This window comes from Tenrec ecaudatus, chromosome 14 (genome assembly GCF_050624435.1).
Source record: "Tenrec ecaudatus isolate mTenEca1 chromosome 14, mTenEca1.hap1, whole genome shotgun sequence".
Lineage (NCBI taxonomy): Eukaryota > Metazoa > Chordata > Mammalia > Afrosoricida > Tenrecidae > Tenrec > Tenrec ecaudatus.
The window spans coordinates 12,999,589-13,019,290 of record NC_134543.1 but is presented as its reverse complement, the minus strand read 5'-3'; the positions used below and the strand labels follow the sequence as shown (position 1 = coordinate 13,019,290).

The 19,702-nt window shown below is 54.0% G+C and overlaps 1 protein-coding gene across 2 annotated transcripts in view; it reads right to left on the bottom strand.

Moving 5' to 3' along the window:
* The window catches only part of TTC7B (tetratricopeptide repeat domain 7B), a 253,479-nt gene that overhangs the window by 165,898 nt on the left and 67,879 nt on the right, over positions 1 to 19,702 (bottom strand). For both annotated transcript variants that reach the window (XM_075530524.1, XM_075530525.1), the window contains exon 5: positions 7,902 to 8,023. In XM_075530524.1, coding sequence (XP_075386639.1) covers positions 7,902 to 8,023 — 122 coding nt within the window. The remainder of the gene's footprint in view (positions 1 to 7,901; positions 8,024 to 19,702) is intronic.

Here is a 19,702-nt window from a genome sequence, read left to right as displayed (position 1 = left end):
CGTCAAGCTCTCCAGGTTCATCCCTGTTACTTAGTGACTTAAAGAGTCATCATTTAAATGTAACCTTGATTGTGTAATATTCCAGGGTCCTGCATGGCAGAGCGGTTCCTTGCTGGACTGCGATCTTCAAAGTCGGCGGTTTGAAACCACCAGCCGCCCCTGAGGAGAAAGCTGGGGCTTTCTACTCCCGTCAACAATTACAGTCTCGGAAACTTACAGGGGCAGTTCCACCACTGCCGGTGCAGATCCACTGATGAACATGTCGCTGCTGTTGTAGGTGCCAGCGAGTTGATTCTGACCCGGAGCCACCCCATGCGCCACAGAACGAGGCACTGCCAGCCTGCGGCCACCCTCAGAATCGCTCTTATTTTTGAGCCGATCGATGCAGTCGCTGTGTCAATCCATCTGGTCGAAGGCCTTCTTCCCCGTCTTTGCTTTGGAATGGTGATGCTGGTGATGAGTATTGGACTTACCACGGGCTCCCAAAAGAACACACCGATCTATCTTGGACCAAGTCCAGCCAGAATGATTCCTGGAAGCAAGGACGGTGAGACTTGATCTCACGTACTTCGGACACACTGTCAGGAGGGGGCATCCCTGGGGAAGGACCACATGCCTGGTAAAGTGGAAGGGCAACGAGAAAGAGGACGGCCTTTAATGAGATGGATGGACACCGCGCCTGCAATGGGAGGTGCCACATAACAAGTGTGAGTGAGCATGGTTCAGGGCATGGTTCTGTTATGCAAAGGGTCGCTATGAGCCAGAAGCAACTCGACAAAGCCTAACAGCCTAGAAACCCTGTGGAGTGGTACTACTACTACCCCCAGTTGACAGGTGGGGAAAAAGCCTCAGAAATGGGTTAAGTCGCTCACACGGCCGCACAGTTAGGAGAGCCCTTGCTCACACCCAGGTGGTTGGACCCAGATCCCACGCGCTTCACCACTAGAAGACAATGCTGCCGCCTGCGAGCCTGGCAACTGCGACTCCCTGGGAGAGCTAGCTTTCAACTGCCACCCCCACACAGGCCCATCAGGGTGTCACTTCTCCTCCTCCCGCCAGGTGAGTGATTCAAGGAGCACAGTGAAGCTGCCCCCCCCCCCCACAGAGCCTTGAACAGTCTTCCGAGTGGCCAGGAGCTGGGGTCCACTAGATGGCAGGGGCTGGGGGCTTGACGTTCACAAGTCCGTTTCTTCTGAGAAACCCAAGGAACGCACTCAGGCAGCCAGTACCCCCTCCCTAGTCCCCTCGCTTCTTTTCTCTAGGCACCTCCCTTGGCAGCGGGGTGAAGTCAGTACCCACTGATACCCTTGTCCTCCGCTGGAGCTCAGAGGGCACTTTCCAGGCATCTTGTGTCCCCAGAGCTTCCCCCAGGGACTGGCACCCAGCAGGCTCTCTCCCAAGAAACAAAACAGAAACATTTGTTGTGGTTGGCTTTCTTACTAGTTCAAAACGCACTCGAAAGTGTAAGTATAATTTACACTAAAAATAATTACATAAAAGGCCCCTAAGTAATTGCTGTTGGTGGTGGTATTGTCAGGTATCTCTGTGTCGGTTCTGATTCAACGTGACCTTAGATATAATGGAATTAAACACGGCCGGCCCTGCGCCATCCTCACAATGGGGGTTGTGTGCAAGCCCCTGGCTGCAGCCGCTGTGCCGACCCATCACCCGACATGTTTCTTCCTTTCTGTAGTCTTCCACTCTCCCAAGTCTGATGGCCTTCCCCAGGGGGCAGGCTCTCCTAACAACAAGCCACCATCCTCACTCCTCAGGAGCACTCTGGCTGGACCTCAGCCACGAGAGACTGGCTCATCCTTCAAGAAGCTCATGATCTCATCCGTCAGCATGCTTCACCAACACCGTCATTCGACTACGTCAATTATGCCAATTCTTCGCTGGTCCCCCTTATTCATGGTCCCACTTTCGCCTGCAAATGAGGAGATTTAAAGTGTGGAAAAGCAAGGGTGTTATTTTGAGGACTACAGTACACCTGACCCAAGCCACGATAGTCTTAATAGCCTCATATGCTTGTGGCACTTGGGCATTGAATCAGGGAGACCGAAGAAGAACGGATGCATGTGAACGCAGGCCAAGCACGCCGAAAGTGCCGTGGCCTGCCGGAGGCATGGACACATCTGTCCAGGAAGAGGGGCAGGCAGGGGGGATGCTCCTTAGAGGCACGGGGGGCGAGCCTCAGCTCATGCACTTTGCACATGTTGTCGGGAGAGACCAGGCCCTGGAGAAGGACATCCTGCTTGGTAAAGTCGAGGCGGCAAAAAAGAGGTGGACTTTTGACGGGTGGGTTGACACAGTGTCTGATCTTATGGTCCTCAGCCGTGTGCTCTAGCGGCATGTCTATGCCGCCGAGGCTCCTTAACATCAGGATGAGCAGAGCTCCCCAGAGCCCTGCCAGTCTGCTTCATGCTGGACGTGGCTCAGAGCCAGGGTCTGGCCTGGGCTGCCTCACCTGCCATGCTCACTGGGCAGGGCCACTGGAGGGCAGGGCACCACCCCACAGCCACGTGTCCCAGGCGCTGCTGGCTCTTTGCCTCGTGACTCCAATGTATCCCCCAAAGCAAGCCAGAGCCAAGAGGCATGCCCATGGCATTCCACGGGGCTCTCCAAGAACCACTGGCACAGCCGGCAAAGGGCCAAGGGGCCGCTCACGTCCGCTACCCTTGGTTGATGCAATGTGGGGATCGTCCCGAGAGGGGCCCCCATCGACAACGGCACCCCAAAGGTGAGCCTCTCTGGAAAGCCAAAGGAGGAAGCCCCGGGTCTGTGCTCCTTTCTCACCAGTCCTGCCAGCGAGGGAGTGCTGCCCACGTCTCCACCAGCCCCCGACTCAATGGGTGCCTCCCTAAATCTGGTCCCTGTTCCCCCGGGGGAATCGGCCAGGAGCCCTCACCACTGGGCATGCCGAATGCGTCCCCCTGCCGTCTGCCTGGCACTTGGAGAAGGGCTGCCCTGCACAGGCTCTTGTCAGATATTCACCACGGCCCTCCGACATTTGGTCTCATTCCTATTTGACAGATCCGGGGAGGGAGGCTCTGAGAGGAGACAGGCTGGTGCCAAGTCCTCCCTGTCCCCTCGTCTGAGCAGCTGCCATGGGCGAGGCAATTACACGAGCCCTGGGAGGCTCGGGCCTGGCACCCCGGGTACAGCTCTCTAATTTCACTCACAAGGCAGGTTTGCATCCTGCACAGGCTTGCTGCTGCCACCCAGAGGCAGGAGAAACCTGGATCCCGGTGCATTCCAAGTCAAGAGGTGCCCAGGGGCTCCAAGGGCCGGGGGTGGGATCTGACAGATCTGGGGGCGCCCATGAAGAAGGAGGGAGGAGGATGAGCAGGAGGAGGGAAGGAGTGGGAGAGAGAGGGAAAGGGGGCGAAGAGGGCAGCAGAGGGAAAGCCAAGAAAGAAGAGGCCACCACACCAGCAGAGGCTGGGAACCTTTGCTGGGCACTGGCTCATCCTGGAGGGGCGAGTGGTCCACCTCAGGGAGACAGGGAAACAGACTGCTGAAGATCCCATCAAGCCCCTGCACAGAGCCCCCGCATCAGGTGAGACAGGAACAGAGTTGAGGCCCCAAACCTGGAATTCTGGAGGCTGTGACCCGGAGGAAGCCACCTGATTTCTCCGAGTTGAGATTTCCCTGTTCGCAGGGGGCCTACAGGGTGGCGTGGTAGTTCCACGCCAGGCTGCTGACTGCAAGGTTAGCTGTTTGAGACCACCAGCCGCTCTGAAGGAGGAAAGATGGGGCTTTCTACTCCTGTAAAGAGTTGCAGCCAACCCTCCGTGAAACACGCCACGGGCTAAATACCACGATGGCCTTGGACGCTGACCTTGAGGGCAGCAGGGCAATGACCAGGGGCTATACCAGAATGAGCTGAGCCGGGCCCGAAGGTCCCTGCATGCTTGGATTGATGAGTGGGGCACTCGGATGGGAGAGGAAGCAGAGAGTGGATGCCTGGACCTGTGGAAGTGGTGGACATTGGACCTCGGTGGGTGTCCACAGGGAAGGGACCAAGAATCATCATATATTCAGCACCTTGATGCCCCCCTTTCAGTGACAGGACAGGTCTGGATCTGTTGAGCAGGGACTTGAACTTGGAGGAACTGATCCAGGAAGGTTGCCCCTGGCACCAGCCCCATGCTTAGGGTCAACAGAGCCCAATCGAACGGGAGCTTGTAACAGTATGGAGCGGTGGCTGAGGGGCTGTGCTCACGCTGGGACTGTGTTTGCATGGACTCCTCATGCCTACAGTGTCCACAGTGATGTGTCCCTGGAAACACGGATGACGTCACAAGTGCAATCACGTGATACCACTGGGGGGTGGGGGAGGATTGACACTGTTTGGCTCTCTGACTCTATGGGGTTCTGTTTCCCTGCCTTTAGTCTGCTTGATTTTGGTTTGTGTGTCTTTTGTTGTCTGCTGGTTGGTTTGTTGCTGTTGGTGGGGTAGTTGGTTTATGGGGTTGTGAATGTGTCGCCATACGACCGCCAAAGTCAGCCTGAGTCATGCATATCCCAGGGCCAAGCAGATGGACTCTGGGCCCCCACTGGACTTTAGACCCAATCCAAGAACAGTTAGTTCTGATATCCTGCCCCTGCTTGTACTCGCCTTCATAAAAGGATCACTGAAGAAAAGGTGCTACAGCAAAGGGTGGTGAAGAAAGCAGATGGTGCCCGGCTATCAATGAGAACAGTGTCTGGGGTCGTAAGGGCTTGTATTCAAACAAGCAGCCATCTAAGCGAGGAGTCAGCTAAGTCCACGTGGAAAAAGCACACCAGTTTGTGTGATCCAGAGATGACAATATCCAAATTCAAACATGACAAAGGGAAAAGTAACAGAGCCTAAATTTTGAACACCCAATTGGTAGAAGGCTAGGGAGGGCAGCAGGGGCCCAAAACCCACCTGCAGAGCATCTAGTCGGACGAAGCCGCCGGCAGATCCCTCCAGCCACAGGCCAGGGTCTCTGGCAACGCCACTGGCACATAGGGGTCATTGCAAACCTAGCTATACTAGATCTAATTGAGACTTGGGTAGTCGACCTCCCTCTTGACGCCACCTGAAATTCTTCTAGGGACAAATATTTCTTGCTAGTTCCTTGACAAAAATTTCCCTCCCTGGCCTTTTAAATGTTCACAGTGGTCTTTTCTTTCTGGGAGATAGGCAGGGGGAGCAAATGAGGTATGTGGGAGGGGGAGGGGTGCACTAGAACTGGTGATTACACAACACATTTTAGAAGCCATTTAACCACGGGGTGGGGAGAAGGAGAGAGTTCTAAAACTGATTGTGATAAGGACTGTACCACTCTTCTTGATATGCTCGAACCATTGAATTGCGTGATAGGTGGATTACCGGAAGTGCCAATAAAACTGTTTTTTAAAATGTTGCCGCCTCAGAGACTCATGGACGGGGCCCTGTCCCGAGGGGTCACCAGGGGCCAGCAGGGCCTCAATGGCGGTCAGCTGGCTTTGGATTTTGGAGGGACCAGACTACTCATACTGCAGGTGGCCCGGGCAGCTGTGAGGGGCAAATCGGAGGATGGAGAGTGTGGGGTGAGAAAGCAGGATTCGGATGTCAGGGACGAGGGGGACGGGGTCTGGGCCTGGGTTCAGGTTCTTTCTGAAAGAGTCGCCCGAGTTAACCAGTTTGGCAGTCGCTCCTGGAGCCGCCGAGAGAGGTATCAGTTAATAACACCCATCATTCCAATTCGGTAAGTCCCGGAGGCCTCGGGACAACCCAAAACCCGAGTGTCCTCGGACACTGAAGCGCATTTCCAAAGGGAGGGGTGCACCTCAGTGGTTGCCAGGGCTGACGGACGAGCAGCTTCCTCTACTCCAGCTTCCTACAGCCCAAGACGGGTCCAGCTCTCTCGGTTCTACCCCATCCCCCACCAGAAACCTGGAGGCAAAGTGAGGCGAAACCCAAGAGAGGCCGAACAGCAAAGACTCCGGAGGAGGAACTGTGGGACGGGGGCCACTTCTGTCTGTCCCCACTTGTTCCAGAGGTGCTCGCCACAAACGACTCCCGTCAGGCCGCGTGTCCCAAGCCACCCGCTCGTCTCTCTCCTGGCATCACATTCTCTGGTCTCTACTCAGCTCTGCCTCCCCCAAAAGTTATCTCTTGCTACCCTGGCAGGCTCCCCGCCTTTAGCGCAGGCCGCTAGCAGGGGCCCTGGGGTCCTTGGTTCAGTACCATGACGGGGTGGGGTGGGGTCTTCGGAGCAGAGAGAGGAGGCCGAGAAGCCTGGACCAGAGGAGAGGTCTCAAAGGTAAGGCATCCTGGGAATTTCCACCAGCCTGGGTTGCAGGATAAGCAGCAAGGAGCCAGGAAGCCACCCACGGCATGCAATCCATCCTCGTAGCGCAAAGTGCACGTCTCCATTGCTTCTTGCTTCTTCTCGCCGAGTCCAGTGGGTGGTTGATGTTTCAGGGGAGAAGGGCAGCACCCCAGTACCCTTGCTTCCTCCTCCTCCCCAAGGCACACGGTTTCAAAGATGAACACGCGGGATCCGGTCCACCCTCTCCAATCTCACACCAGGCCGTCTCGTGGGAGGGGTGGGTCTGGTACCTCGGAGAGCCCCAAGGGAATTGATGCCTCCTAGCTCAGCACTTCCATATCAACCACGCCTGCTCGCAGATGGGGTGGGGGGGTGCACTTCAAACTGGGCCGGGGGCTCTTCTGTGATGACTGGCATTCATGGTGAGAAGGGAGACAGGGGACAGATCACCGGGAAGATCACCCCTTCCCCCAACTCCTCCCCCCACGGCCCCCTCTTTCTGGCAGCAGAGGAAGTAGGGCTTAGGGCTCAGCTTGGGTGACATGCATCGCCACGCAGACGATCTCCATCGCAGGCGGATGAGATCGCAACCGGGAGCGTCTTTTGTGCCAAAGCCACCAAGCCATTCCAAACCTTGGGGTGCTCATGGCAGTCTCGCGAGAGGTATGTCCAGTAGCCTGGGACCCACAAACTGTTCAGCTGGGTTTGAACCACTCAGCGCTTGTACTGACGCAGTGGACCCACGGACCCCTGTGGCCCTGGGCTGCCAGGCGGGTGGAATCTCCAGGAGCCACGTGCTCCCCAGGGTTTGGAGCTCGAACACATAAATCAGGAAGTGAACTCCCGTGGCCATTTCCCACGGGTTGGGACGGGTGGCCCCTTGTGCCTATCCAAGTGCACGGTGACCACTACTCTAGGGGGTGGGGCAGGGCTCCAGGGTCCTGCCATGCAAAGCCTGGGAGGGGCTCCAGAGGAACCCGATACCTACTGTCGGTCTTCGTGCACATCTATCCCGCAGCACAATGTCAGAACAAGGGACGCTGAGAGCAGGAGCAGGATCACCGCCGCTCTCACAAGAGCCACGTGACGGCAAACACAATCACCAAAGGCATTAGGGTGCCCCCCCCTACACTGGGGTTCTGAGGCTGCTCTTAAACCCTGCCCAAAGGTTACTCGGGTAGGCCATGTCCTTGTGTGGCACTGACCGCCACAATCCCCTTCGTGGTAACTCTGAGCGCCAGCAAATGCAACCCTCTAAATTGATGGGCCATCGAAAGGGAGACAGCCTGGCGTGCTGGACCTCCCTTCCCAGCCCCTCCCGCCCTCTGCTCCAGCCCACGGAGGCAGGACCCCCACCAGGGAGGGCAGGCATGGCCAAAGCTCAGCCTGCTGGGCCCCTCCCCCTGAACTTGCTCTTCCAACCTGTGCCTCAAACGCAAAGAGGCCCCCCTTCCCTCCCACCCCCAAGCCTGCAGACAGACAGGAGACAAAAAGAGCCTGTTTCCACCCCTTCGAAAAAGAAAGGATTCTGATTTGAGTTCCTCTTTCCAATTGTCCGATGAAGAGATCGGCTCTCCTAGAGTCAGCGGGTTAAGAAAAAAGGCGGAAGCTTACCCATTTTTGAAATAGAGCACGTGGGCTCTCTGCAGTCCCGTTTCTAGGAAAAAACCTAGCTCTTGATCGTGGGGAGCAGGGCCAGGCTTGGGGCTTCTGTTCTGAATATTAGTAAGGATTACCTGGAAGGGGAGAAAGTCGGAAAACTCATCAAACGCACATCCACACCCACCCTTCAAACCCTCTCTCTCAAGGGACCACAGGGCGGGGCGACGGCCCCCTGGTTGATCTAAGGGGAATCCTGCCAATCAGACAGGATGGTGCCAAGAGACCCAGGGGCCCACCTGGCACCAGTGCTGAGGAAGGAGGGTTCCTGATGGGTGGGTGTTGCCAGGAATAGCATTGGAGGAGGGGTGACTGACAGCCTACTGATACATGGCAGGGGCAACAAAGGACAGACATCAATGGTCGAGGTCCGGGACAGGCAGGGCTGCAGCTTCAGCCCCGGCACGAGGTTGGGCAGCTCAGGACTGCCGTGACCAGCACTGGCCCTGGGGTTTGTCACAGGCTACAGAGCTGTGGCCTGCGAACGATTCTCAAGGGAAGGGCCAGAACCCCAAGCTCTGCTTCCTCTCGAGGAGCCCTGACAGCCCAACAGATAAAACGCTCGGCTGCCCACTACAAGGTGAGTGGTTCGGATCCACCCGTGGCTCTGTGGGGAGGAAGGTGTGGCAGTCTGCTTCCACGAAGATCAGGCCCTTCGAAAGCCCCCCGGGGGCAGCTCCACTCGATCCGACCTCAGCCCGTCGGGTTCCCTGTCTCCCTCCGCCGTGTCTCTCACTCGGTAGTTTCCGGAGTTTGAGCATTTAGCTTTGAAAGGACTTCCAGTTGACCAGGGAAAGACTTTCAAGTTGAGGGTGGTATCTCAAAGCCTTGCTGTCAGCGGATCAATCCCAAGGCTGTCTACTCTCACAAGGATTTGCAGGCTCTGAAACCCAGGGGGGCAGCTCAACGCTGTTCTGCAAGGCTGAGACTTAGGATGGTCTGGCAACAGGCCAATGCTTATCTGTTGTTATGGAAGCCGTTCTCTGAAACTCACGATCAGATCAAAGAAAACAAACAGACTCAAAAACCAGACTCGCTGCCACGGAGTTGGTGGGCAGGGGGAACGGCCCCTGTTTGTGCCTGAGAGTGTGACTCTTCCCAGGGGCAGAAAGCTCCGCCTGGTGGTTTCCAGCCAAGTCGGCACCCCCTTGTCACAGGGGCTCTTAGAGCATCTGTCAGACAGACACCGACTTCTGGCCCGTTTCCAGGCCATGCAAGCGTCTCCAAACGTGTTCTCTCCGTGTGCGCCACGTTCCCAGTTAGACAAAAGACCTAGTTGTTAGCCGAGCCGTGCCTGCTGCAGACGTCCTGTGATTGCCCCCCTAGTGGAGCTGAAGCAGCATTGTTGGGTGTCCGACGCATGCGCACAACAGAAACAGGGAAGGCGCAGCATGGACCAGCGGCTGAGGAATGGAACCACATCCCATCAACTTCCTCCCTCCCCGCCCGCCACCTGTTCCCATCTCCGGTGTTCCTGCGGGCTCTCGCTGCTCTCCACTGCAGGCTGCTCCCTGCCCATCCTCCGAGGGCTGGAGACGTACAGCATGGGGTGCTAGGCACTTTCTCCTTTCTCAAGCTTGTCTCTACATGCGCCCACCTATTTCTCTCGCTACCATTGAGTCGATTCTGACGCATAGCAACCCTAGAAGACTAGGTGGAACTGCCCCTGTGGATGTCTGAGACTGACAGTCTTCCTGAGGAGCATCTAGCGGTTTCGAACCACTGACCTTCCATAACCACTCCGTCACTAGGGCTCTCCCTCGTGCTGACAGAGCCCAAGTTGACATCTCTAGCTCATCCCTCCTCTCTGGACGCCGGGCTCCCCTGCCTTCCCCAGTGCTTCCTGGCATCTCACTTGGGGGCCTCATGTTGAAACGTGCCAATACTCCCCTTCGCCTGCCTTAGGAAGTCGCTTGTTGTGGAGAGCCAACACCAGGTGGTTGTAAAGGAACCCAGTGGGAGACAGTGCGACTCCGAATATTAACCTGGCCCCAAACCTCTACCACGCAGCAAGAACCCTGGTCAACAGGGCTGGACAATTGTGCAGCCAGGTCTCCGCTGGATATGAACCAAGGAGAGAAAGATCAAGGCCGTCTCACATGCCTGCCTCTCATTCGGGTTAAATGAAATGCCATCAAATGACCACTCAACTTTACAGACGTCTGGCTTTTAAAAATTATTATGATGAAAAGATCATTTCATTGGGGGCTCTTACAGCTCTCATTACAACCCATACATCAACTGTATCAAGCATATTTGTCCATCTGTTGCTGTCACTGTTTTATAAACATTTACTTTCTATTGAGCCCAAGGTATCAACTTCTACCGCCCCAGCCTCATGACCCCTTGATAAATTGTAAGTTATTATTATTTTCATATCTTACACTGACCGCGGTCTCCCTTGCCCCCACAGTTTCTGTTGTTCGTCTGCCTGGGGTGTGGGGAGTGTGGTTGTGTGTCCATCAATGAACTCGGTTCCTTCTTCCTCTCCCCACCTTCCACCTGGTATCGCTACTCCCATTCCTGTTCCTGGATTCCGTGTGCCGTGAGCTCTTATGTCTTCTCTGCACCTGTGCACATGCTCCGGTCTAGCCTGAAAGCGTGGCCTTTTCTGGACAGAGTTTGCAAAGATCACTCTCTGAAGTTAAAAATAGACGCTGGGTCATGGCAGAGAGAACATACACTTGATTCTGGAACAACATGGGTGTGAAATGTACAGTCCACTAATCACTCACTGCCCTCCTGCCACCGCGTTGGCGCTGACTCACAGGGACCCAGAGGACAGGGCACAATGGCCCCCGTGACTTTCCTAGATGGTAATTCTTGACGGGAGCAAAAAGCCCCAACTTGCTCCTTCAGTGATCGCGGGTTTCCAACTGCAGAGCCTGCCGTTAGCAGCTCAATGCGAACCTAGCACACCACCAGGGCTTCTGGTCCACTAATAGGCAGATTTATTTTTCCTGTTGAAATTGAGGTGACCTGATGCGTAAGTGTAGGTGGGGAGTGTGTGGGGGGTTGTCAAAGAGGGTAGATTGCTATTTTTGCCTATAGAATTGAACTTTCTGGACTCTCTCTGGTCTCATTCTAGAGATGAATCAACCCAGATTCCCCTTTGCGCTCTCCCATCTCCCATGTTTGTCCTAGTCCACTCTCCCTCCCCGTGGGCGCTGCCTTCGTGCTGTGTTAAAGGGGCAATTCCTTATTTCTGCAGCTCTCGATTGTGACCCGCCTCAACTGGTGGGATAGTGCCCACCGGGGCTCACGGATGCTGCAGTCTCTGATTCTTGTACTTGCGTGTTTGAAAACGCCGGGGTGAGCCTGACACGCTTGGCTTTCGCACGGTCCCTCCCTTGAGACACGGCCGACAGAGGACTTGTGCTCTACAGTCTTCGGAGGTTGAAAGGGGCCGTGGAGAGCTCAGAGGTCGGCCTAATTGTGGATGACCGGCACAGAGTGATCCTTTCCCTGAGGCAATCTGGTAACATCTACTAGGGGTTGTCTTACTGGGCATGGCTTTTCTTGGCACCCAGTGTGAACTCTCAAAGGACAGATTCAAGTCTGCAGTCAGGGTCATGAACACCTGCTCCCGTGTACTCGGAGAGGTCACCACCTTCTAAACCCGAGTTTCCTTGTAAGTAGAACGGAGATGGTGATGGGACCTGTCTCTCCTAGGGCAGTTCTTCGGACCAAGGGCATAGAGAATGGACGACACACTCACACAGCACATAGCTGCTGCTGCTGCTGCTGTTGTTGTTGTTGCTGCTGTTGTTGTTGTCAGGTGCCATGGAGTCAGTGCTGACCTAGGGCAACCCTATGTACCTCCAAGATGAAAGTGCCAACCAGGAGGGGCATCCTCACGATGGTCCCTCTCTGATCCCGTTGTTGCAGCCGTTGGGTCATTCCATCTCATTGAAGGCCTTCTCTCTCACTGTCCGTCTACTGAGCTTGATGTCCTTCTGCAGGGACCTGGCACCATGTCCAACGTCTGTACCATGAAGGGGGTCTCATCATCCTCGCCTCTCAGGAGCACCTGGCTGTACTTCTTGCCTGGAGAACCATCCTGGCCTGGCACCTGGCCGCCAGGGACTAGCCTCCAGTCTTTCGTTGTGGAATGAATGGGCTGTTGGTGGTGGGTTGAGTAAGTCCCCCTGGTTCGTCGGGCATGTTGATCATAAAAGGGAGCTGGGTTTCTGTCAGAATGCTTTGTCTGTGTCTACGGAAACGATCGGGTCACGTTTGCCCTCGAGTACACTGGTACAAATGGATCTTCAGAGAGTAAGTCAGCTCTGCGCTCCTGAGATGAATGCCACTTAGTCTGTGAGCACAATCCTTTTTATGTGTCCCTCCCGGCCTGGGCTGCCCATCTCACATGACTTGAACTGCTCCGGAAACCCAGACCCTCCTGACTCACACTGAGCAAATCCTCTGTCCCACCCGTCCGAGCCACCAAGAGGAGGCTTTGCGTTATAGATGGGGGAACAGACAGGTCAAGGGGGTCCGGGGGGGGCAGAGGGTTTGCCCTGAAGTGCCAGCATCAACACTTAATCCCTTTCACAGAGAGTCTGTGCGGCCTGCTTAGGCAAAAGCGCGCTCCCTGACGGAGGAATCAGGATAGCACAGGGGATCGAGCCAAAGACGTCAGGTCAGGAGACTCGGGTTCCCATCTTGTTTGCATACATCTCGTCATCTGTGGGACTCAGGGTCACTCCCTCAATGTCTCCGAGCGTCATCATCCCAAGTATATCCGTGGGGTACTCGCACCTCAAGAGAACTCATGGCCATCGAGGGGATGTCAACTCACAGCGACCCTATAGGACAGGCTCCTGGTGAGTTTCTGAGACTGTAACTCTTTACCGGAGTAGAAAGGCCCATTTTTCTCCCAAGGAGCGGCTGGTGTTTTCGAACCACTAACCTTGCAGATTACAGCTCAACGCATAAGCAGTGCATCACCAGGGATCTCAGACCGGCCTCCCACAAACTGCGAGTGAGGCACTGGATAAGCATGTAAATAGTAAGTACTGTCTTTACAGGAGACGCACTGGAGCTGCCCGGCCAGTGTTGCCTTTCCGCTTAATCCTCATTTTGGAAGGACCAGCAATGGGGCATGAGAGAGAGGTGGGGAAGTGTCAGAACGCCATGGCTACAGCAAATACATCAGGAATTCAGCCCAGGGGCGAATCATCTCTTGCCGTCCTGTCAGCCTTCACCGCTCAGCTCAGGAGGCCGCTCCCGGGAGGCGGCTTCTTCGGCAGCGTTTCTCTGACAAAGTGCCCTCCTGGCTGGTTACGGGCCTGCCTTCTCACGAGACCGGAAGCCCCTTCAGCGCCCATTCCGGAGATCATTCATCTCCACGCCCCTTGTGCCAAGCCGCGTGCGAAACGTGGGAGGCTTCCTCACCCAGTCCATGTTTGTGTAAGTGAGCTACACATTCTAAAGCATCCCTGGGTGGAAATCTAATGAGGGGCGGAAACACACACACACACACACAATTATTCTATTCAAAAGAGAGCAAAAATAGAAAAGATCTGCAAAGAACCCAAACGTTCCGGCGTCTGTGAGAACAAACTGAAAACGGCTGTCGCCCCCACGCAGACACGGGTGAAAGCAGAGGGCAAAGGTAGACTCTCATTCCCCGGATGAAGTCCAAATGCATTCGGGCAGGATTCTAAATGTCATCTCAAAGTCTATATAAAAACTCACTGTCCTCAAGTCCTTTCTGACACACGGCCACCCTGAGGCCAGGGCAGAACTGTCCTCTGAGACTAAATCTTGACGGGAGTAGAAAGCCTCATCCTTCAACCGTGGAGTGGTTGCTGGTTTCGAACTAATGACGTTGGAGTTAGTAGCCGATGGCCTAATCCACTACACCTTCGGGGAGAAGGCAAAGGATATTTTGGGAAAATAAAAGTAGGAAGTGGTTACTAATCTTTTCTGATATTAAAACTTGGTATAGAGAACTGATTATTCGCTGATGTCACATCGATGCAATACAAGACTTGTGGAACAAAATGAAACCCAGAAATGACGGTTGGAGCTAAAATGTTCGTGAAGGACTACAAGTAGCTATGACAGGAAACATGAAAGGGAGGGAGAGAGCAACCACTGGAATTTGAGAAGCATTCATTCTGAGTCAGATCCAATAGCACACGTGAAAATAAATACTAAGAATGTTTTGGAATTAAAAGTTCTTGTTCGTTGTTGTTGAAAATGGCTGGAAACTTTTCAAATTCCTACCGGGGATGTATCTCAATATTTAACCTTTAAAACCATTTAAATTTAAAAGATGATCATTTCAATGATGCATTCATTTAAAACGCATGAGCAACTTTAAAAATGGAAAATGACTGGCTTCCCAAGTATTCGGAGCAAATATGAGAACGGATTAGCATATTCATGATATAAAGAGTTCTTCAAGCCATAAGAAACATTACTTCCAAAAACCGGACAGAAGAAATTTTAAAAATTTACTAATAAAGGTGAAAAACAGAGTTGGGACAGAGAGGACCCAACAGTTCTCTGGATGTATTCCCAAGATACCTGCTAACACCCACACACACACAAGCTTGAACACGGATGTTCAGAACAGCATTATGCATGGAAGTCAAAACGTGAAAACAATCCAAATGCCATCTGCTCGTGAATGGCTAAAATGTGGTCCCTTGTTTAAGGAACATGCTCAGTGGGGGGAGAAGGAGGGCACACGGATGCAGCTAGAGGCTGAGTGAACAGACGTAGGGCACAGCAGCATGCTGGGCTGGAGCAGCCCTAGCCACATCATGTGTGAGTCCGTGATGGGTCCGTGACGGACAAAGCAACTGAGAAAGTGCAGCAGTGGTTGCCCAGAGCAGCAGGGCAATGTTGGGTAAGAACGGGGTTCTTTTCGGACTGAGCAAACTAGTGTAAAGCCAGCAGTGGTGATGACTGTGTAACTCTGGGAAGATACTAAATGCCACGGGATTCTACGCTTTAAAGGAGTGACTTACATCTCAACCCTGCTGTCGACTTTAAAAAGAACAACAACAAGTGTAACTAAGCCATCCAACAAACATGGGTGGGAAAAATCACACGCCACTGATAGCCAAAAGCATGCATGCAGACAGCAAGGTGGCATTTTCACCCGGTGAATCAGCAACGTAATCTTTCAACAATAGCAAGGTTGTCAAGTTTGCCAAGCAGCTGGGTAGCCTCAGGTTGTGCCAAAGAGAGTGGATACTGGTCCAACTTGCAGAAAGCAACTGGACACGGTCTGCGGTGACCGTCGTGCCACTTCTGGAGATCCGCCCTTCAAGAAGATGCAAAGCAACCAAAAGAAGCCCCTTACTGAGTCGACTCTGACTCATAGGACAGGGTTGAACTGCCCCGTGGGTGTCCGAGACCACAGCTCGACACAGGGGTTGAAAGCCTCCTCTTTCTCCCGCAGAGCAGCCAGGAGTTTCAAACTGTTGGCCTCGGGGTTAGGGGCCCAATGCACAGGCCCACTCTGCCACAGCGGGTGTCACTTAGGACAACAGGGATCCCAGCCAAGGGTTACTGACAGCATGGGGACCGTCACCAGATGAAATACACAGAGCCCTGAGAACACCTAGAAGCTTCGACATGCTGCTAGTGGGGAAGGGCAGGTGTCACAGGGCAGGTACGAGTCCATTCTGACTCACAGCCGTCCCGCACCCCCCTGGGACGGGTGGAAGGGGCTCATCAAGCTTCCTCGGCCAGAACCTTCAGGAAACAGGTCCCAGGTCTTTCTGCAGCAGTCTCTGCGCCTCTTTGGAACAGCAGCTGAGAGAGCTTCGATGTGGCGTCACTCAGTCTCCTTATATCCTCGCTCACTCGCTCACTGCCATCGAGTCGATGCCAATGCATAGCAACCCTGTAAGGGCAGAGGAGCACGGTCCCAAACCACACACACACACACACACACACACACACACTGTCATCGAGTCGATGCCAATTCATAGCAACCCTATAAGGGTAGAGGAGCATGGTCCCTACTCCCCCCCACACACACCACACACACACTCACTCACTGCATAGAGTCGATGCCAACTTATGCCGAGTGACCCTAGAGCACAGTGGATCTCAACCTTCCCAGTGCCGAGACCCTGTCATACAGTTCCTCATGTGGTGTGACCCCCAACCAAGAAATTATTTTCGTTGCTACTTCATCCCTGTCATTTTGCTACTGTGATGAATCAGGCGAGCCCTGTGAAAGGGTCGTTCAACCCCCAAAAGGGTCGCAAGCCCACAGATTGAGAACCGCGGCTCTAGGACAGGTGGAACTGTCCCTGTGGGCTTTGGAGACTAACTCTTTACGGAAGTAGAAAGCTCCGTCTTTTTCCCAAGGAGCGGCCGGTGGCTTTGAACTGCTGACCTTGAGGTTAGCAGCCCAACGTGTCCCCACTACGCCGCCCAGGGCTCCTTTCCTAAAGACTGTCAAATTACGAGGTTGCAGACTGGTGAGAACAAAACCAACACAGAACCCGGCGACTTTTCTGGTTTCTGGAATCTCCCCAGCTCATCTAAGGGCTCATCTCTTCTCCCAGAGAGCGGGGTGGCAGGCACAGAGCCATCACGTCTCTGTAAGGAAGTGCTTGTTCAGCTGCATTACGGTGGGGCCTGGAAACGGAGAAGGAAAGGAGGGATTTTTCTTCCCTATTTATTTCTCCAGTCTCCTCGCATCTTAAAGCCCAGAGCTCGGCCAGGTGGCCTGACAGAGTCACACCCTGCTCAGGGCAGCCTGGTGTTCTTTTCCGCGGACCCCTGACTTGAATTCAAAACACAGTTACCTTGGTCCAATCCAGCTCTGAGCCCAACATCTCCGCTGTGTCACTGCGAGTTCTCCTTGTCAAGAGGCACAATCGGGCAAGGCATGACCAGTGGACAGCTGGGGGAGGAGTCTCTCTCTTTGACGGACCGTCCATCTGGGCGGGGCACTGCAGGGTTGGGGGCCTGGTGCTTCTTCTCAAAACCTTAGCAAACCAGAAGTGCACCGGTGCCCCACAAACTGCCAATCGCTTCTCCTCTAAGAGAGGGTGTCAGCAGAAGGCTGCCTTCCCCTGCACTGCTTCTGCTCCAGGACCCCGCGCCAGGCGGGTGGCTGTCGCAGGGAAAGGTTAGAGCCGCCATGATGTCATTTGCCAGAAGCGGGGCTCGTGGGATGATTTTCAAGGGTGAAGCCATCGTCATTCAGATCGAGGCACCCCTGGAAGCTGTTTGTGGGGCAGCTAATAAAATGGGGGCAACGATAGACAACTACTCACACACATGGACCTCCTGCCTACAAATCCCCCATGGTTCCGCGTCTACATTTGGCCCAGGAGGAAGAAGAGCACACCGGAAGCTCCAGGGTCATGCCTGGTACACAGTGTTGCTAGTTGCCAGTAAGTTGGTTCTGACTCATAGCAACTCCGTGCCCAACAGAACAAAACACGGCCCAGTCCTTCCCGCTCAAGGCTGTGTTTGCGCCCATCACTGAAGCTACAGTGTCAGTCCATGTGGTAGGTGGGTTTGTTGTGCCAACATGGCCAATGAGCACATGTGAGATTAGTTGAAGGGCGGACAGATAAATGGCTCTGGGAGCCTCACCTCTCTCTCTCTCTCTCTCTCTCTTGCTCTTTGATCATCGGACCAGTGTGCGGCTGCCTTGCTAGTTCTGTGCCTCGGTTTGCAAGCTACACTACCTGTGGGACGCCTAACCCATGCAGTGTCGCTGTAACTTGAGGTTCCTTCAAGACCTGTTTCGCCACGCTACTGGAATGTACATCTCTTGAGCTGGGGACAGTTGGACCCTGTCATCTGGCTGACTGTTGGTGACCTGCTTGCTGTCTGCTGCCTGTGGCCGGATAACCTGGACGGCTCCACGGAGGACTGCCCGGCGGCCCTCAAGACTTGAAGGACTGCCAGTGTACTAGCTGTCTCAGGGGAGTGAGTTGCACTGAGCCGTTTGTACTGCTTTATAGATTAATTAGCTGATTATTTCTTATGTTATCTATCTATATAAATATAGACAAAATTACTAGGGTCCTGGCTTTGTTTCTCTAGCGAACCCTGTCTAACACAGCCCGCCCTCACAATCATGATCTAGTTGAGGCTACTGTTGCAGTGACTGCGACATTCCATCCCATGCAGGGTCTTCCTGAGGGTCTCCCGAGCATGAGGTCTTTCTCCAGGGACCGAGCCCTTCGGACAACCTGTCCAAAGTACCGGACATGGAGTCCTTTCATCCTGGCTTCTGTAGAGATTTCTGGCTACACTTCTTCCAAGACCGATTCATTTGTCTTTCTGGCAGCCTGGGAATATTCAAAATTCTTCCCTGTAATTTCAATGTGCCCCCCATTATTATTCACATCTTTCTTCTTCACTGTGCAGCTTCCCTGTGCATGGTGACGAGGCCACGGCTGGGGTCAAGTACACTGGGTCCTCAAGGTGAGAGATTTGCTCGTTAGCATCTGTGTGGCAGATTTGCCCACTTTCTTGAGTGCTGCGTCCATGCATGAATGTTGACTGTAGCGCCAAGTAAAATGAAATCCTGGAAAAACGTGATCTTCTTGCGTTCATGTGAGTGTATGTGTGTGTCTGTCTTGTTCTTCTTTGATCAAAGCTGTGACAAGAAGAGGGGCAGGAAGGCTGACGGTAGGAGTGTGAGCGATCTCGAAAAATGACCAGCGGTGACTCAGAGCTGATCTCCACTGAGAGACGGGGCTCAGCCCAGGCTGTGGGGGTGCCCAGCCCCTCGATGGCCACCACACTTCTGTTCGCCAGGAGATCTGGGCATAGCACGGACGAGTACTGGCTCCTAACTTCATCCACCGGCACGAGCAGAGTCTGGGGAGAACGACTGAGGGCAGTGTTGTGATCCGTGTTTGCTCGTGATCTGCACCCACCGACCTGTGTTTCTGACGAGCCCTTTCTCTGGGATCCTCTCGCCGTGAGGGGCTGCGGGACACTAGTGTGGCTTCATTTCCTGAAAGGCGCTGACTTTTCAGCACAGAGCTAACCTTGACTCCCCTCTAGTTACCACCTTCACCATGAGTGGGGTAAGCACACAGCGGTGAAGGGACTGCTGCTGAGGATCTATGCCTGGTCCTCCCTGCGCTGTGTGACTTTGAGGAAGTACCTCAAGCCCTGCCTCTTCCAGAAACTGATTCTTCAGTTCTTAGGGAGACAAGTGGATTCAACCGCGCCGCTCGGGTACATGCTCCGTGCATCCTAGCTTTGTTGTCGTTAACTGTCTCGGAAGTATTAACTATGGAATCTTCTCTTTAGGAAACCTAGCTCAGATTTCAGACATTTAGACTAAAATCTAAAACATTCCACATAGGCTGTTTTATTTTACAAATGAACAACAGTTGAGAGGAATGCTTATGATTTTTCCCCCCAAGAGTAGCTGGCTTTCCTGGGAAGCAAGTTGCCTAGCATCTGGCCTCCAGTCTCCAGATCTGGGTTCTAGACTTCTGTTCACCCAAGGCTATTGGTTCAGTCGTTTGTTTCTGGGTGCTTCAACTTTCTGTTTTCATGGTAGGGCTAAGCATGCTGGATGGCCCCATTTGCTGAGGCCAGAGACCTGGCATTTCCTGAATTCCTCGTGTCCCAGCCGCGCTGTCTGAGGTGGGATAAGAAGCGACAAGAGAGAGCAGTTCATAGGGCTGTTGTTCACGTTTATGCACCAACCACACAGGCACGAAAGACTCCTACCAATGTCTGTAGTCCCCAACCCAGCAAACATGCAGCCAAGATGCACTGAGACTTGCTGGTGGCTG